This window comes from Gobio gobio (genome assembly GCF_949357685.1).
Source record: "Gobio gobio genome assembly, chromosome: 15".
Lineage (NCBI taxonomy): Eukaryota > Metazoa > Chordata > Actinopteri > Cypriniformes > Gobionidae > Gobio > Gobio gobio.
The window spans coordinates 47,034,853-47,049,734 of record NC_137108.1 but is presented as its reverse complement, the minus strand read 5'-3'; the positions used below and the strand labels follow the sequence as shown (position 1 = coordinate 47,049,734).

Below are 14,882 nucleotides of genomic sequence, written 5' to 3'. Positions count from 1 at the left end.
TTGGCGGTGACGTCATGGCGATCTGGTCTGGTGTGCGCATGCGCATACGGTCTGTGTACGTGTGCACACATCGAGCTGGACTGCGGCCTGAGAGTCCGTTTGTCTGTGTGTTTGTGGACCTGAAGGTTGCTGTTTTTTTTATTATGGCGAGATACATGCGACCTCCAAACACCTCTCTGTTCATCAGAAACATCTCCGATGACAGCAGGTTAGTGCGCTAGTTACTGCAGCGGTTTGTTGGCTACACAGCGCGAGAGCTGCTCACGGCCACGCGCGTTTGTGTTTTATTCTTACTAACTATAATAAATGTGTCATGAATATACATCATGATTAGACCCTCATCTAAAGTTATATTCATAAACTTACCTACTAGTGAGTGATTTTGCTCTACTTCCTACTAATCAGTGGATAAAAGGGTAAATGAAAACGTTATTGGTCCGTTTGAATGTTTTGATTAGAAACAGGTTTGGGGTTTTTCCGCTGATATTAGATGCATGCATATTAATGAGGAACACTGCATACATAATGAGGGACAGTCCAGTTGAGTCTCCACATTATGTTATAATATGCTATTATTTTCTCTGATTGTATATGCTGACTATTGTATCTTTAAGCCAGTGTTAACGTTCGTTTGAAATGTTTCAACTAATCGATTTCTCACCCAGCATTAGTTTATTCTATCATACTGTTTATTTATATCTTTAATTAGCGTTTTTTATTATTGTATTTTTCTTAAAAAATAATTATATTGGACTTGTAACTGGTAATTTTATTATTTGTCTCAGTTAACAAACATGTTTTAATTGTTTATAGGAAATAAATAATTAAATATGAATTACTTTATATATATATATATATATATATATATATATATATATATATATATATATATATATATATATATATAAAATGTATTATAAATATACATTTCTATAATATTAAAAACCCTGTGATTTTTATTTTATTTTTCTATACGATAATATAAAACTAAGTGAGATTAGAGGGAGATTAATTTGCATCATTTTGCAAAAATTGGGGTAACGTTAGTTTAGTTTTTGTTTTACCATGAATTCTGCAATTGAGCATGATTTTCTTCACAAAACTAGCTATGTTTCCATCCAACTATTATGGAAGCTTGTTTCCACCACAAAATAAAAAATATAATTGTGACTTTTTTTCTTTTCAAAATTGCGAGATATAAACTTGCAATTGCTTGTTATAAAGTCAGGATTGCAAATGTACGTCTCGCAATTCTGAGAAAAAAAGTCACAATCGTCAGTTTTAAACCCGCAATTGTGAGATAAATTCACTATTATCTTTTAAAATGTTATTCTGTGGCGGAAACAACCCTTCATAACTTACTTTTAATCCACATTTTGGTATATATATATATATATACATTTACCATAAATCCCTCGATGCGCAACACAGGTTGTGATTGGATGACTGGACTAACCAGCGGAGCAATTTCATTGCATCACGTCTCAAATGTTGGTTTGATTATTCTGAAATGCCTGAGCCACAGTCTGCCGTCAATGATTTGTTTTTATTCCCACCCAGAAGCGTCTCACATGATTGCGTTCCCAAACACCAGGCATTCGAACGCTAGATAACATGACAGTGTTTCAAGCAACTCATTTATAATGTAGAATAAAAGAGCCACAGATTGCAGCAACTTCAGTTTTTATTACAGATTTTTGTCAGCAATTCCCCAGGAAGTGACGATTTTGTTCTCTTGATCACGAGATGGAAAACGCTGTTTTATCCGCAAATGTTTTATGTGATATTCTAATTTTGCGTGCGTAACTTTGGATGGAAACATAGCTAATGACTTGTCTTTTTGAATATCAAATATCAGAGCTTGAGTGGCACATTATTATCCTCAAAGCACTCTGGGAGAGGCTCTCAGACAGAGAAGTGAATGTCCTGTCGTTTCATGGTACTTTAGGCCAGAGGATTTGCGTCGTGAGTTTGGTCGTTACGGACCTATAGTAGATGTCTACATTCCTGTTGACTTCTATTCACGGCGACCAAGAGGATTTGCATACGTACAATATCCTTTGTAGGCAAATGTGTAAAATAATTTTTAAAGGGATGGTTCATCCAAAAATAAACAAGCTGTCATCATTTACTCATCCTTTGCTTTCCTTTTGTGGATATTAAGCTGAATGCCCAAGCTGCACTTTTCTGTATAATGAAAGTGAATGGGGAGCTGTATAAAAGTGAATCCACGTGATTTAGGGTGTGTTGGATTAATATGGACCCTGGTGCGATTGCTCTGTTAGTGTAAACGCTGCCATCCGAACCCTGGTGCGCACCAAACAAGCAGAAAGAGACGCTAAAAAGTTGGGTCTCGGTCCGCTTCCAAACGAACTCTGGTTTGGTTCGACTGAAATATGAACGCAACACAGACCAAAGACAGTAAACGAACTAAAAACAGGACATGTCACATGATGCGACCCTAAAAAGGACAGAATGCTCAAGCGTATACTTGAAAAATTTGAATGCAAAGAGTTGCTCCTTGTGACAAAATTCCAAGAAAATTCTTAGAAAAGTGGGCGTTTCCTCTTAGAATTAAAGGAAAATCCTAGTAAAGAATAAAGTAATTCAGAAAGCATCTTAACTGAGGTCTTAAGGTCCAGAATTGTTAGGAGTACAGTAGGGTTGTGCCGATGGACGATATCATACTATCTTCTATAGTATTAGTTAAACTAAAAACTTAGCAGGGATTGCTCTGTAAATTAAATTGAGAATGTAACTAATGCATATATGCTATTTTAAATACTGTAGTCTATGCCAGATATATATAACCTACATTTTGAAATCATTTGAGGCTGAAACATCCATAAGCATGCGTGTTTATTTTAGCACTTCTGTCAGTGAAACAACACAGCCTATAAAACATTTAAACGATTTTCAATAAATAATGGTTACCTCAAGAATATAAGAAAATTAAATATTAGTAAGAAAAATATTTGATTCATACTATTTCCCCGCAAAGATGCGTCATATATTCTACCGCTCTGCGCTTTGAGAGGAATGTGGGACACAAGCTGGATAGACACCTTTTGAATATCTTCATCTTCATGTTTTCTCCTGAGGTTGCAAGGCAACACTTGTTGTAAACGGTCTGAAGAGCGGATTTTATCTTCCACAAGGTCAAGACATTTAGGCAATGTTTGATTATTCACTGCCAGAGAAAACGAAACTAAAATCACCGGTGTGTGTGTAAAATGTAGGGGTGTAACAATTAATCTACTACATCGACGTATCGATTTATTTTCCTATGATCTAACTACATCGATCTGTGCTCGGCAAGTTGGCCTTCCGGATGACATATATCGATCTAACATCGTTTTAAAAGGTAATCAATCGATTGTATCGATAATAGGAAATAACTCATTGGATTTAAGCACGTCAGACTTTATATGGATGTTTTTTCTTATCACTTTTAATGATAAAGGCGTTAAACGTTACTCGATTCAGTCTGCCTATCTGTGACATCATCGCAACGCACATGATAATTGTGCGCTAAGCGCTAAGAAAACAAAACATAGCATGGCGGATGGCCGAGGAGAAGCCAACGAGCGAGAAATTATCAAGCCACCAGTAGAAAGAGCTACCTGTACTTTCAACCCTGGCTAAATGTTACCTGTGCATTCCTGGCACCAGTGTGCCAGCAGAGTGAGTTTTTAGTACTGCTGGCGACATAGTGAACGCACAGAGAAGTGTTCTGCGGTCAGAATATGTTGATATTTTTGAAAAAGAAATCTGTAGAGTCATTGAAGAGTAGTTGGTTACATTTTATCTTTGTTAAATATTGTTTGTTTATTAAACTGAGAGTAGTAGCAGGTTCAGCCAGTTTATTCAACCTGAAGAAATGTTGGTTGCACTTTATTTTTGATATTAATATTATATTTGTATTATTTTAATGTTGAAAAACAACAGCAAAAGTAGCAGGTAAACCTACTATTAATTAAACCTGAAGAGAAATTAGTTGTACTTTATTTTAGATATTAATATTGTAATATTTGTATGTTGGAAAACAAAAGCAGAAGTAGCAGGTTAACCTACTGTTGAAATGTTGGTTGCACTTACTGTGCTTTTATTGAAAATGTATTGAATATTGAAATTGAGAGCATAAAAGGTTAACTTCCTGTTAATTCAACCTAAACTGTTGGTTGCACTTTATTCAAATACAATGTGAATGCATTTGCCATTAATTGTTGTTTACTTGTTTGTTTATATCCATAATTAATTTATACCTGATTCCCTTACAAGAAACAACAGGAATCTAGGAAACTTCACCTGCACTGACCAGTATCCAGATATTTATTTCAGTCACACAATTTGTGGCTAAAAAGTTACTGAATCGATTTCAAGTCACTGAATCGTTTTGGATCGTATCGTTCTAAATGAACCAAAATCGTCCTTGAATCGTATCGACAACCTCAAATCGTGATACGAATCGAATCGTTGTTAAAACGAATCGTTACACCCCTAGTGAAATGCGCTATTCAAATAAACCAAACTTGACGCGCCTTATCAAGTTTAATAACAAAAACACACTGTGTTAAATAAACTTTGAAGTAAAAAGGTATTCGTCCCACAGTGTTTTTTTATACTTTACCTCAGTAAAGGATGTGAATAGTTATAATATACTTAATTATAAGCAAACGAAAGGAAGAAACGTTTATTATCCCCAGGGAAAATGGCGACGTGAGTGAAGATTTGGGAAAAGAAACGAGATGTCCATGTCCATTGGGATAAAATGGACTAGGCCTATTGTTAAAATTCACGGAAAATCGAGTGACCAGATCCAGATCGCAAAACAGAATGAAAAGGTGCTCTCTGACCATTATTTCCTTTCTAGACTAAACAAAGCTTTGTGCTTCACTCCTGTGCTAATATTCACGTGAAACAGCATTCACATACAAAACACTGGGTTAGTAAAATAACGAAATAATTTTTTAAAAAGTAGAAAATAGTATTTATGTAAAGAGATATATTAAAATAAAAAGAGCTCAACTCTTAAGTGGAAGGAACCTATTTTTTCCCCTCACGTGCAATCTAGCGGATGAGTCATTATTTGGGTTAGTAAAAATAACGAAATGATAGTTTTAAGTAGAAAGTATTTATGTAAAGAGATATAGTATATTAACCTAATTACCCCCCACCCCCCACGACGATATCATCGACCATCACAATGTTTTACTGTAAACATCGTCAACTGCCAATTTAGGGGACATCGCCCAACCCTAGAGTACAGACTTAAGAGTTTCTTTAGCAGAGGAGAAAATGGACGAAATGTGAAGAGGGAGAAGAAATGTGTTGCACACAATGCATGAGTTAATAAGACACTACACATAAGATCGTGCAGGGATCATGTTTGTGACCGATCTTATTAGAGACTAGGGATGCAACAACACAGTTAGTCCACGGTTCAATACATACCTCAGTTTTTGAACCACGTTTTTCGGTTCGGTTCTGATGGCTTGTCACATTCGTTTTTGTTATTCTATTCTTAGGCAACCGGAACAGCCAGAAAAAAAAACGATTTTTTTAATTGCAATTCTCTTTATTTCACTTTTGATTTGCTCTTTGCCTTTTGTTGTTTTTTTAACATTAAAGGGATAGTTCACTCAAAAATGTAAATGCTGTCATCTATTACTCGTGCTCCAGTTGTTTTAAACCTGAATAAAGTTCTGTCTTCCGTTGGGCATCAAATATATTTTGAAGGATGTTGGAAACCAAACAGTTGCTGGTCCCCATTGAAATAACAATATGGAAGTCAATGGCTACCATCAGCTGTCTGGTATTCAACTGTCTGTGTTCAACAGGAGAAATGAATACAGGTTTGGGGTGGGTAAGTTATGACATTAATTTTAGAGGTGAACTGTCCCTTTAAGGACAGCGTGTTCACTATAGGCTGCGCTGCTGTCAATGTAAGACCTGCGCACATCTAATATACAGACACACCGATTTACTTTCACTTTAGACATAACCGACTGTGTTTATGTTAACCTTTTGTGTATTTGACATTAGCGCAGTAAGACGACTTAGTCCAGTAATCACGTGTTTGACAAGCGTTTAGTGCTCGCACTCAGAAAAGCGCATGTTAAAATGAAATGTTTAACCGGCAAGGCTTTAAAACGCATGCAAATAATGAAATTTCTTGATTGTGAATAACTCTAGTGTTCCGTGAGTATAACTCCACCACTAACGTGTGATGTGAATGTATGTCGCGTTGTTCAGTATATATTGGGATGGAGGCAAATGATAGAATGTGTAGAAAAATAATTATTAAAAACTGAAAAAAACGCAATTCACAAGTGCGTATTGAACCGTGAATGCGCTCTTTTTTTTTTTCTTTTTTTTTTTCTTGGACAACCAACCAATCACAGTCTTCAAAAGACTGTGTCATATGTAGCAATAGGGTCAGCCCCTGATTTTTAGCTAAATTAGGAGCTTTCTGAGAGGATTCTTAGAAGCTTTAAGAATACGGGCCCTGTTTTTAATCACCATAGTGGCGATGTTTCCAGTCACAGTTTGGCACAGGCATCAGAACCGCGTCTCCTCGCAGCAGGTCTTCATTTGTGTGCAATTCCTGGCATTTCTTTCGACTCCTTTACACATTTTTTAGAGTTCTCAGCCGGTCAAAATACCATCATTTGAAGCTACGCACATACAACAAGCGCATTTAGCCGTGCACAGCATTGCTTTGGATGTTCTGTCGCAAAATATACGTCATAAAATATATATATATACATATTATTTGCATCTTTATGTTCGGTGTTAAAAAGAACGAGTGTAAACGCGGACTAAATGTATAATTTTCTTATTTTTTGCATTCATACGGTCTTTTTGCCTAGGGGTGCACCGATCCGATATTAGGATCGGATATCGGCCGCGATACTGACAAAATAGCTGGATCGGGGATCGGAAAAATGAACAGATCCACAAGCCGATCCAGGTGTTTTTTTTCCGTCGCAGCAGAACCTACGTCATTCGTCAGCTTCACGTGTGTGTCGCATGCTAGAAGCAACATGGAGCGAGCCAGAGAGTCGGCTGTGTGGAGGAGATATTTCACGCTTGCCACGCCAACTAGTTCGTCGGCTGTTTGCAATGTCTGCAGAGTAACTTAAATGTTTCGAGGGGAGGTGGTATTACTGCAAAGTCAGGGTCTTTCCTGCATTGAAAATTTTTTGATGGCCGCCAAAGCCTAATTTGACGAGTTATTGTATGTGGAACAGATGCTGCACTTGTGACTGAGTGACAGAGAGACCGACCAGAGAGCTCCTCCCCCGCGCGCGCTCTCTGGTCTTCAAAATAATCAGCGTTAGCTCTCTCATATTTCACATATTAATCCAATTCCAAATCTAAAGGTCGGAAGACCGAAACCATGTTGCACGTGACACATTCAGACAATTGTGTCTTTGAATTACCGCTGGGTGTGCATTGCGCTCAAAAAATGTTGACTCTTCTCTGACCAGCTGACATAAAGCATACTTTCAATAAACGGGAGACAAATCATATTCAGTTATGAAGTGTTTTCTGTGTGTTGACATCTTTCGCGATGTTCTAACAGACGGGATTCGCACACAACGCGTCTGCTAATGTCCGATTCGCGACCTAATGACTCCTTTGAACCGAGTCATTTTAACGACTGGTTAGATTAGAACAACTGATCTGTCCAACACTGAACTCATGAATCAGTTTATTAATTTACTCAGAACGCATCTGAAATGAGAACACAAGTGTGCTTACCCAATTAAGCAAGAGTGGGTAGTAAGAATTATTTTTAATTATCAACAGTATTTCAGCTTATTTCTGTTGACAATGTGTAGTAAAATAAATAGGCCTAGCCTACAATCATTTAGACAGGAGTGAGGTGAAACCAGAACAAAGTTGTTATTAGCTAGCTGATCATTTTTATTAAATTGCATATGGCAGAAAATTAAGACTATTTGTTAATTTGTAATGCTACTTTTGAATATTGATATGATTATATACCAAAACAATTATCTGTAGTGTAAAAAATGTTTGGTAACTGTCAGATTACTATTGTATGTTTGACCAATACACTGTTTTTTGTTTCCACTGCTACATTTTATTTATTTAAAGAAGTTTGATTACATTCTATTTTAGATTTGAATGCACAATTGTTTTTTAAATAAATAAGAATTCAACACTTTACATACATCTGTTATTTTGTCTTAGTTATTTTTAGTTAGTAAAGTCTGGTGCCTTAGTCTCTTCAAGGAAGGTATAAGGTGGAAGATATACAGTTTATTATTAATTCAACAATAGTATCGGATCGGTATCGGGTATCGACAGATACACAAAGCCCAGGCATCGGTATCGGTATCGGGACTGAAAAAGTCGGATCGGTGCACCCCTATTTTTGCCTTAGTTCCCCAAAATATTTTGAATAATATCTAGCCCTTTAAATGAAGTTCAGTAAAAATAAATTGATTTGGAACATGACTCTTTGCTTCTGGAACTAATATTTCCATTTATTTTTCCCAAATTGCACTCAATGTCCTCATCCAGTGTTGTTATATTGTATTATAATGTATTTCTTTAATTCTGGGAACAGAAAAATGTAATGCACATTTACTTGTGCATCATATTCCAAAATATTTTGAAGAACTAATGACTAATGTTATGCAACGTTTATGGTGTTTTTTTTAGTCATTTTTCTGAGCTCCAATTTCACTTTCATTGTATGTGGAGAATAATGACGACAAAATTGTAATTTTTGGGTGTACCATCCCTTAAAAGCTTGACTGTGAATGGCCGTGAACATGTCAGATGTTTGTCTCCTAACTGATATTTCCTCTGTTGTTGTCTCAGAAAATGTAAAGACATACAGTTCTGGAGACCTTCCCTTCAAAGAATATTTAAAAGGGCCGATGTAGAGTAGATTCAAGACAAAGAAAATAAAGAGAAAGTTAAAGCTTGAAGATTCAAAGGGGACCAAAATCAAGTCAAGGCCTCGGTCTGACCAAAGAAAGAGGAAAAGACTAAAGGTTATTGGGCACAGACATCCCCAAGTCCTTCTCGGAGGTGGTTAAAGACAATAAAGGTCAAGCTGAAGGTCAAAGGTCAAGCATGTTAAAGGTAACCCGTTTTAATGTTGTATCCTACCATTACAGAGCACGTGATTTCTGTACGTAATCAAAGGCAGTTTTCCAATCCATAATTCCTCTCCCTTTGATTCGCCTACAGATGCATTTATTTGTGTTTTCTCTTTAACTCCGGGCACTGACTCAATTGTCACAAAGTTTTGTCTGTTTATTATACCTGTTTTTGTACCTCATCTCATCCTTCACTTTGTGGTGGAAATGACAAGTTAAAACATGTTAAATACATCTTTCACATCTTTTTTTTGCATCATTTGATTGGAATTGACACCATATTCCTGTTCATAACACGTCGTGTCACGTACTGTAAAAGTGCCTGAAGTTGGAGAACACACTTGTGCATTTCTTTCATCAACACATTCCCCTGTTGCCGTTTATCACAGTTAATTCAGATGATTATTTGTGTTTTGCTTTATAGTCTTTCATATTTTTGGTGAATATTAAGATCGTATTGATGGAGAGTTCAGTGTCTATCATATAAATGTTCATCAGACTCTTTAAAAAAATGCAAAGCCTTAACCGCAGCTGCATGTTCGAGGACGTTCGCGACGCGGAGGACGCGCTGCACAACCTGGACAGGAAGTGGATCTGTGGACGGCAGATAGAGATCCAGTTTGCTCAAGGAGACAGGAAGAGTATGACTGTTTTTCTCCATGTTGAAAATTAAGTTTTGTTGAACCGCAGTGATCGGAATCCTCCAGTTTAAAAGCATAACAATTGAATGTTATTTAATTGCGTGTGTTTGTTTTGTGGTGTGCAGCTCCCGGTCAGATGAAATCCAAAGAGAAGAGCTCTCCTCGCAGCGACTCCCGGTACGACGACTACGACCGAGACGGGCGGCGCAGACGCTCCCGCAGCCGCAGTTACGGCAGAAGCAGATCTCGCAGTCCGTCCTACGAACGCCGCGCTCGCCGATCAGGAAGCCCTAGAGAGTGAGTACAAACCCATTCATAGTTTTAGTTTTGAGTACATCCCAGTCACGGAGCCCTGGAGGGCGAAACAGCCATAGAGCTGCAGCACAAGCCTGTCCATTTTCCATCTTAAAAACAAAAAAATGTGAACAAGATGCAAGTTTTGGGCACTTATGATCCATATACAGCACTTGCTGCAGTATTTCTATCACTTAAAAACAGCAGAACGTGAAAAACACTGGTGAAAAGGCACTGGTGCTCACCTACAAAGCAACCACTGGCTCTGCACCAGTTTACCTAAACTCACTTGTTCAGACTTACACACCCTCCAGTAGGGCTGCACGATATGAGGAAAAGCTGCGATGTGCGATAACACTGTTTAATATTGCGATGACGATATGACTTGCGATAAATATTCAAATGTGAATGCTAGCTATACTGTTCCCATGTCTTAGTGCTTTAATGGGTCGTGTTCAGTGTTGGGCAGTAACGGAATAGCCTACACGTAGCGGCATCACGTATTCAGAATACATATTATGAGTAAATTACGTTAGTTATAATTTAAATAGTTAATATTTAGAATACATTTACATTGTTGAAAATCAATGGATAACGTTAACGATACTTCTCTGTTTCATGAGTTTATTTACTCTCTAAATAAATTAAGGCAACTCAATGCATTTCTCAGAACGCCCCAATATGAAAACGAAAAAATGCACAGTTTGCGTGATCAGTCACAATGGAGTCGGAGAGGAGCAGCTGGAGGTAGAGGTAGAGATGGAGCCAGAACAACAGAGCCAGGGCAAGAAATCGTTTCTATCTTGGAAATTGAAACAGCATTTCATATTAAAAAAAAGAGAAGGGAGAACGAAATATAACACTGCAGTGTATCTGTGCAGTGCCGCAGTGGTTGGGGGTGGCGGCTACACACGCACGCACGCCTATATTATTTATATAGCCTATATTATATATATATAAATTCGTCATAAATTCGTTAAATATATTATTTGTTTATATTTTTTATTTTCAGAATGTAGGCTATTTAATTGAGATTGAGGTGTAGGCTATATATATATATATATATATATATATACCTCAATTAAATACCTACATTTTGAAAATAAAAAATATATGGCTCAAACATGCGTGTTTATTTTAGTAGGCCTACCTCCGTCAGGGAAACAACGTACTACAGCCTGTAAAACATTTAAATAAATATCTGTAAATAATCGAAATATAAATAATATAAGTTAAATATTAGTTAAAGAAAAATGTTGTATATTTCCCCATAGACGTGCATGACGCGTTCCTCTTTGCGCTGAAAGGGAAGACACGAGCAGGAAAGAAGCATCGTTTTCTATCTTCATGTTTTCTCCTGATGTTCCAAAACTGATAGGCTACTTGTAGTAAAATGTGAAGAACCAAATTATCTTCCGCAGGGTCAAGAACTGAGGCTTTGTTTGATTATGCGCTGTGAGAGAAAGCGAAACTAAAAATCTGATGAAACGGGCTATACACAAAATCTTGACCAAGTCTAAGAGCGAGCACAAACTGTGTTAAATAAAGTAAAGTTTGAAGTAAAATGTATCTGTCCTACCTCGTTTTCTACTTTACCACAGTAAATGATGCGCATATAGCCTACTCCTACATAAATCAAACAAGGAAGACACGTTTAATCCCCTGTCAGAGACGTAAATGAGGATTTGGGAAAATAAATAAGAGATTCCATGTCCAGTAGAATAAAATGGAGTAGGCTAAGCCTATTGTTAAATTCGTGGAAAATCGTGTGACCCGATGGCAAAACGCAAGCAATTAAACTTAGGCTAAATTTGGCTCACCACACAAAGCTTCCTCTCTCGTTCGGCAGGAATCCATGTTTCCATGGCTGTGATGTAACATTTAATTGTGAACATTTAATATTATTTATTTTGTAAATAAAGCTTTGTGCTTCACTCGTGTCATAATATTCATGTAAAACAGCTTCACATACAAAAAAAAGTGCTTTGGCCGACCACCGCCTGTGCTCCTGCTTAGTTGACGTACAACTTTACATTCTCCTATGTGCTGATTTACTAGAGCCGTTGGCCCCGTTTGACGTCAGCGAAATATTTTATAATATATGATTGGTAAGCAGGATTTGATGGCCGCATTCCTACACTTATAAAATGCAATTCATTGTGTCAGGCTGTCTGTTGCGATGTGTTCATCGCGCAAGTTAATATTGCGATGACGATGAAAATTCGATGTATCGTTCAGCCCTACCCTCCAGGAGCTTACGTTCTGTAAATGAACGATGCCCTGTGGTGCCATCCCAAAGAGGCATGAAATCACTCTCATGGACCTTTTCCTGGACCGTTCCCACCTGGTGGAATGACCTGCCTATCTCAATTCGAGCGGCCGAGTCTGTAGCCATTTTCAAGAAACATCTAAAATCACATCTTTTCCAGCAGCACCTGACCAATCAAGAATAGCACTTATCATTCTATTCATTTTCTGTTTGTCTATTTAATAAAAATAAAAATAAAATAAAAATTTGACTTTCAGTTAAAACAGCTCAAGCATGCATTTTAGTCTGGGACCATAGGCTTAAAGGGATAGTTCACCCAAAAATGGAAATTATCCCATGATTTACTCAACCTCAAGCCATTCGATTATGTTTGTCTGAAAGTAGAAAGTCATTTACACCTAGTAGTTATATTAAAAAATATCCAGGCTCTTCCAAGCTCTATAATGGGAGTGAATGGTACCTTAAATTTTTAAGCCCAAAAAAGTGCATCCATCCATCATAACCGTAATCCATGCAGCTCTAGGGGTTAGTAAAAGCCTAACTGTATAAACTAAAATAACTAGCTTTTGGCAGATGGCAGACCAAAAGAGTGACCTCTGACCTGATGTATGATGTAGGAGTAGCGTATGCTCAGGTGAGTCTTGCGTGTCAAACAGACTGAAGCTCCTCCCTCATTTTTCTTTAAAAATTCTCGTTTTAGACTCTTATTCATGACCGGTGTTTTGTTTCGCTCTGTCCTCTGCACTCCAGTGTTCGTCAACTCTTGGCGTAAGTCAACTTGTGTAGGCCGTCTGCCGGAAGATAGTTGTTTTAGTTTATAAAGATTTAAATATGGGTATTTTTCTTACACATCATGGCTTCTCTTCACAAGGCCTTTATTAAGCCCTAGAGCCGTATGGATTCCTTTTATGATGGATGGATGCACTTTTTTTGGGCTTCAAGGTAACATTCACTCCCATTATAGAGCTTGGAAGAGCCAGGATATTGTTTTTTTAATATAACTCTGATTGTGTGAACGTCGTATACACTTAGGATGGCTTGAGGGTGAGTAAATTATTGGATAAATTACATTTTTGGGTGAAATAAGCCTTTAAGTTCTACCTGTGAAACCAGGCATACATTCAATTTTTTTTTTATTACAAAATAAATCTTCAGGATAAAAAAAAAAAAAGTGTTCTCCAACTTTTTGACCAATATGTTGTTCTGCATTAATCCATTGAATGTTTATTTTTGTTGAACAGCTCTCGGTCACACGGCAGACACCGGAGAAGTCGTGAGAATGACAGGTAAAGTCCAGTGCACCTTCACATGCTTCTCGTTGTAAGGTTTATTATACCTGAAAATGCATTGTGAAAAAAAATAATGCATTAACTTCTTCCACTATGGAAACAGTAAATGGAGTTTTCTGCTCAGACACAGGTCGCGTGAGCATGGCCGCAGACACCACCGATCTGCCTCGCATTCTCCGTCCCAGGACTCCAAGTACAAGTCCAAGAGCCGCCGGTCTCAGTCCAGATCGGCCAGCCCGCCCGTGGAAGACCTGCTCCCGTCGGCCCGTGAGGACGAACCCCGCGGCCGCTCGGCTTCCCGCTCGCCGTCACGCTCTCGTTCACGCTCCAGGTCCTGGGCCGGCCACAAGTCTGGAGGCCATTAGTGATCCTGATCCTTATATACAGTATTGTGCAGCTTTTCATCTTTGTGTTCAATCACGACACGCAACAGTTTGTTCTTATCAGATCCCCAAACAAATGATGCTTGATTGAAAGTTCCCGTCAGGCAGTTTCAGATTGTTTTTTTGTAAGAAATTTGCCCATCGCTTTCATGCCAGTATAAAGATGGCTTTATTTTTATAGTCATAGATGATCAGAAAACCAGCTGTTTTTTTTTTTCTCTCTCCCTTATTTGAGCATCAAAATAGAAATTGAGCAGAAAAAAGAAACAATTTAAAGACTTTGGTGTTTGCTCTGAAAGGTCAGGTTTTTTTTTTAAAGTTTGTCTTAAGGTTATAATGTATCTGAAACTAAACTTGTATTTTAGTTTTGATGGTAGCAACTGTTTATATTAAAGACGTAGTATTTTTGTCATTGCTAAATAAACATGATTGAAACATCATCTGTGTTTTCTTCTTATAACCAAAACTTAACATTTTTAAAAGCAAAAGTTGTGTTAACATTAATGCACTGAACTAACATTAACTATATAGCATGTGTAACTAACAAATACTTCTCATTCATTTGCTAATGTTACCAACAAGACCTTATTGTAAAGGATTACAGATATTTAAATTAGATATTTTGGTAACTTTACAAAATCCCCTTTAACATGGACTAATGAACAATACTTCTACAGTATTCAATGAGCTTCATTATGGTTAATTTCAACATTAATACATTAACTGTTAACAAATACTTGATTTTTTTATAAAGCACTGAACATGAACATCTTTTTATTAAAGATAGAAAATAATCCATATTTGTTACAGTAATTATTTAAGTTATTTCTGCAGTTTAAAATAATTTTTTCAACTTTTCTTATACT

At 37.2% G+C, this 14,882-nt stretch overlaps 1 protein-coding gene across 1 annotated transcript; it reads left to right on the top strand.

Annotated features, from left to right (window-relative positions):
- Positions 1-66: 66 nt before the first annotated feature.
- On the top strand, positions 67-14,456 carry srsf10a (serine and arginine rich splicing factor 10a). Its single transcript, XM_079837588.1, is given in 7 exon segments — positions 67-208; positions 1,949-2,048; positions 9,672-9,674; positions 9,676-9,781; positions 9,907-10,078; positions 13,586-13,630; positions 13,758-14,456. Coding segments are annotated over 7 exon segments (732 nt in total). The 5' UTR covers positions 67-143; the 3' UTR covers positions 13,999-14,456.
- The last annotated feature ends 426 nt before the right edge of the window (positions 14,457-14,882 follow it).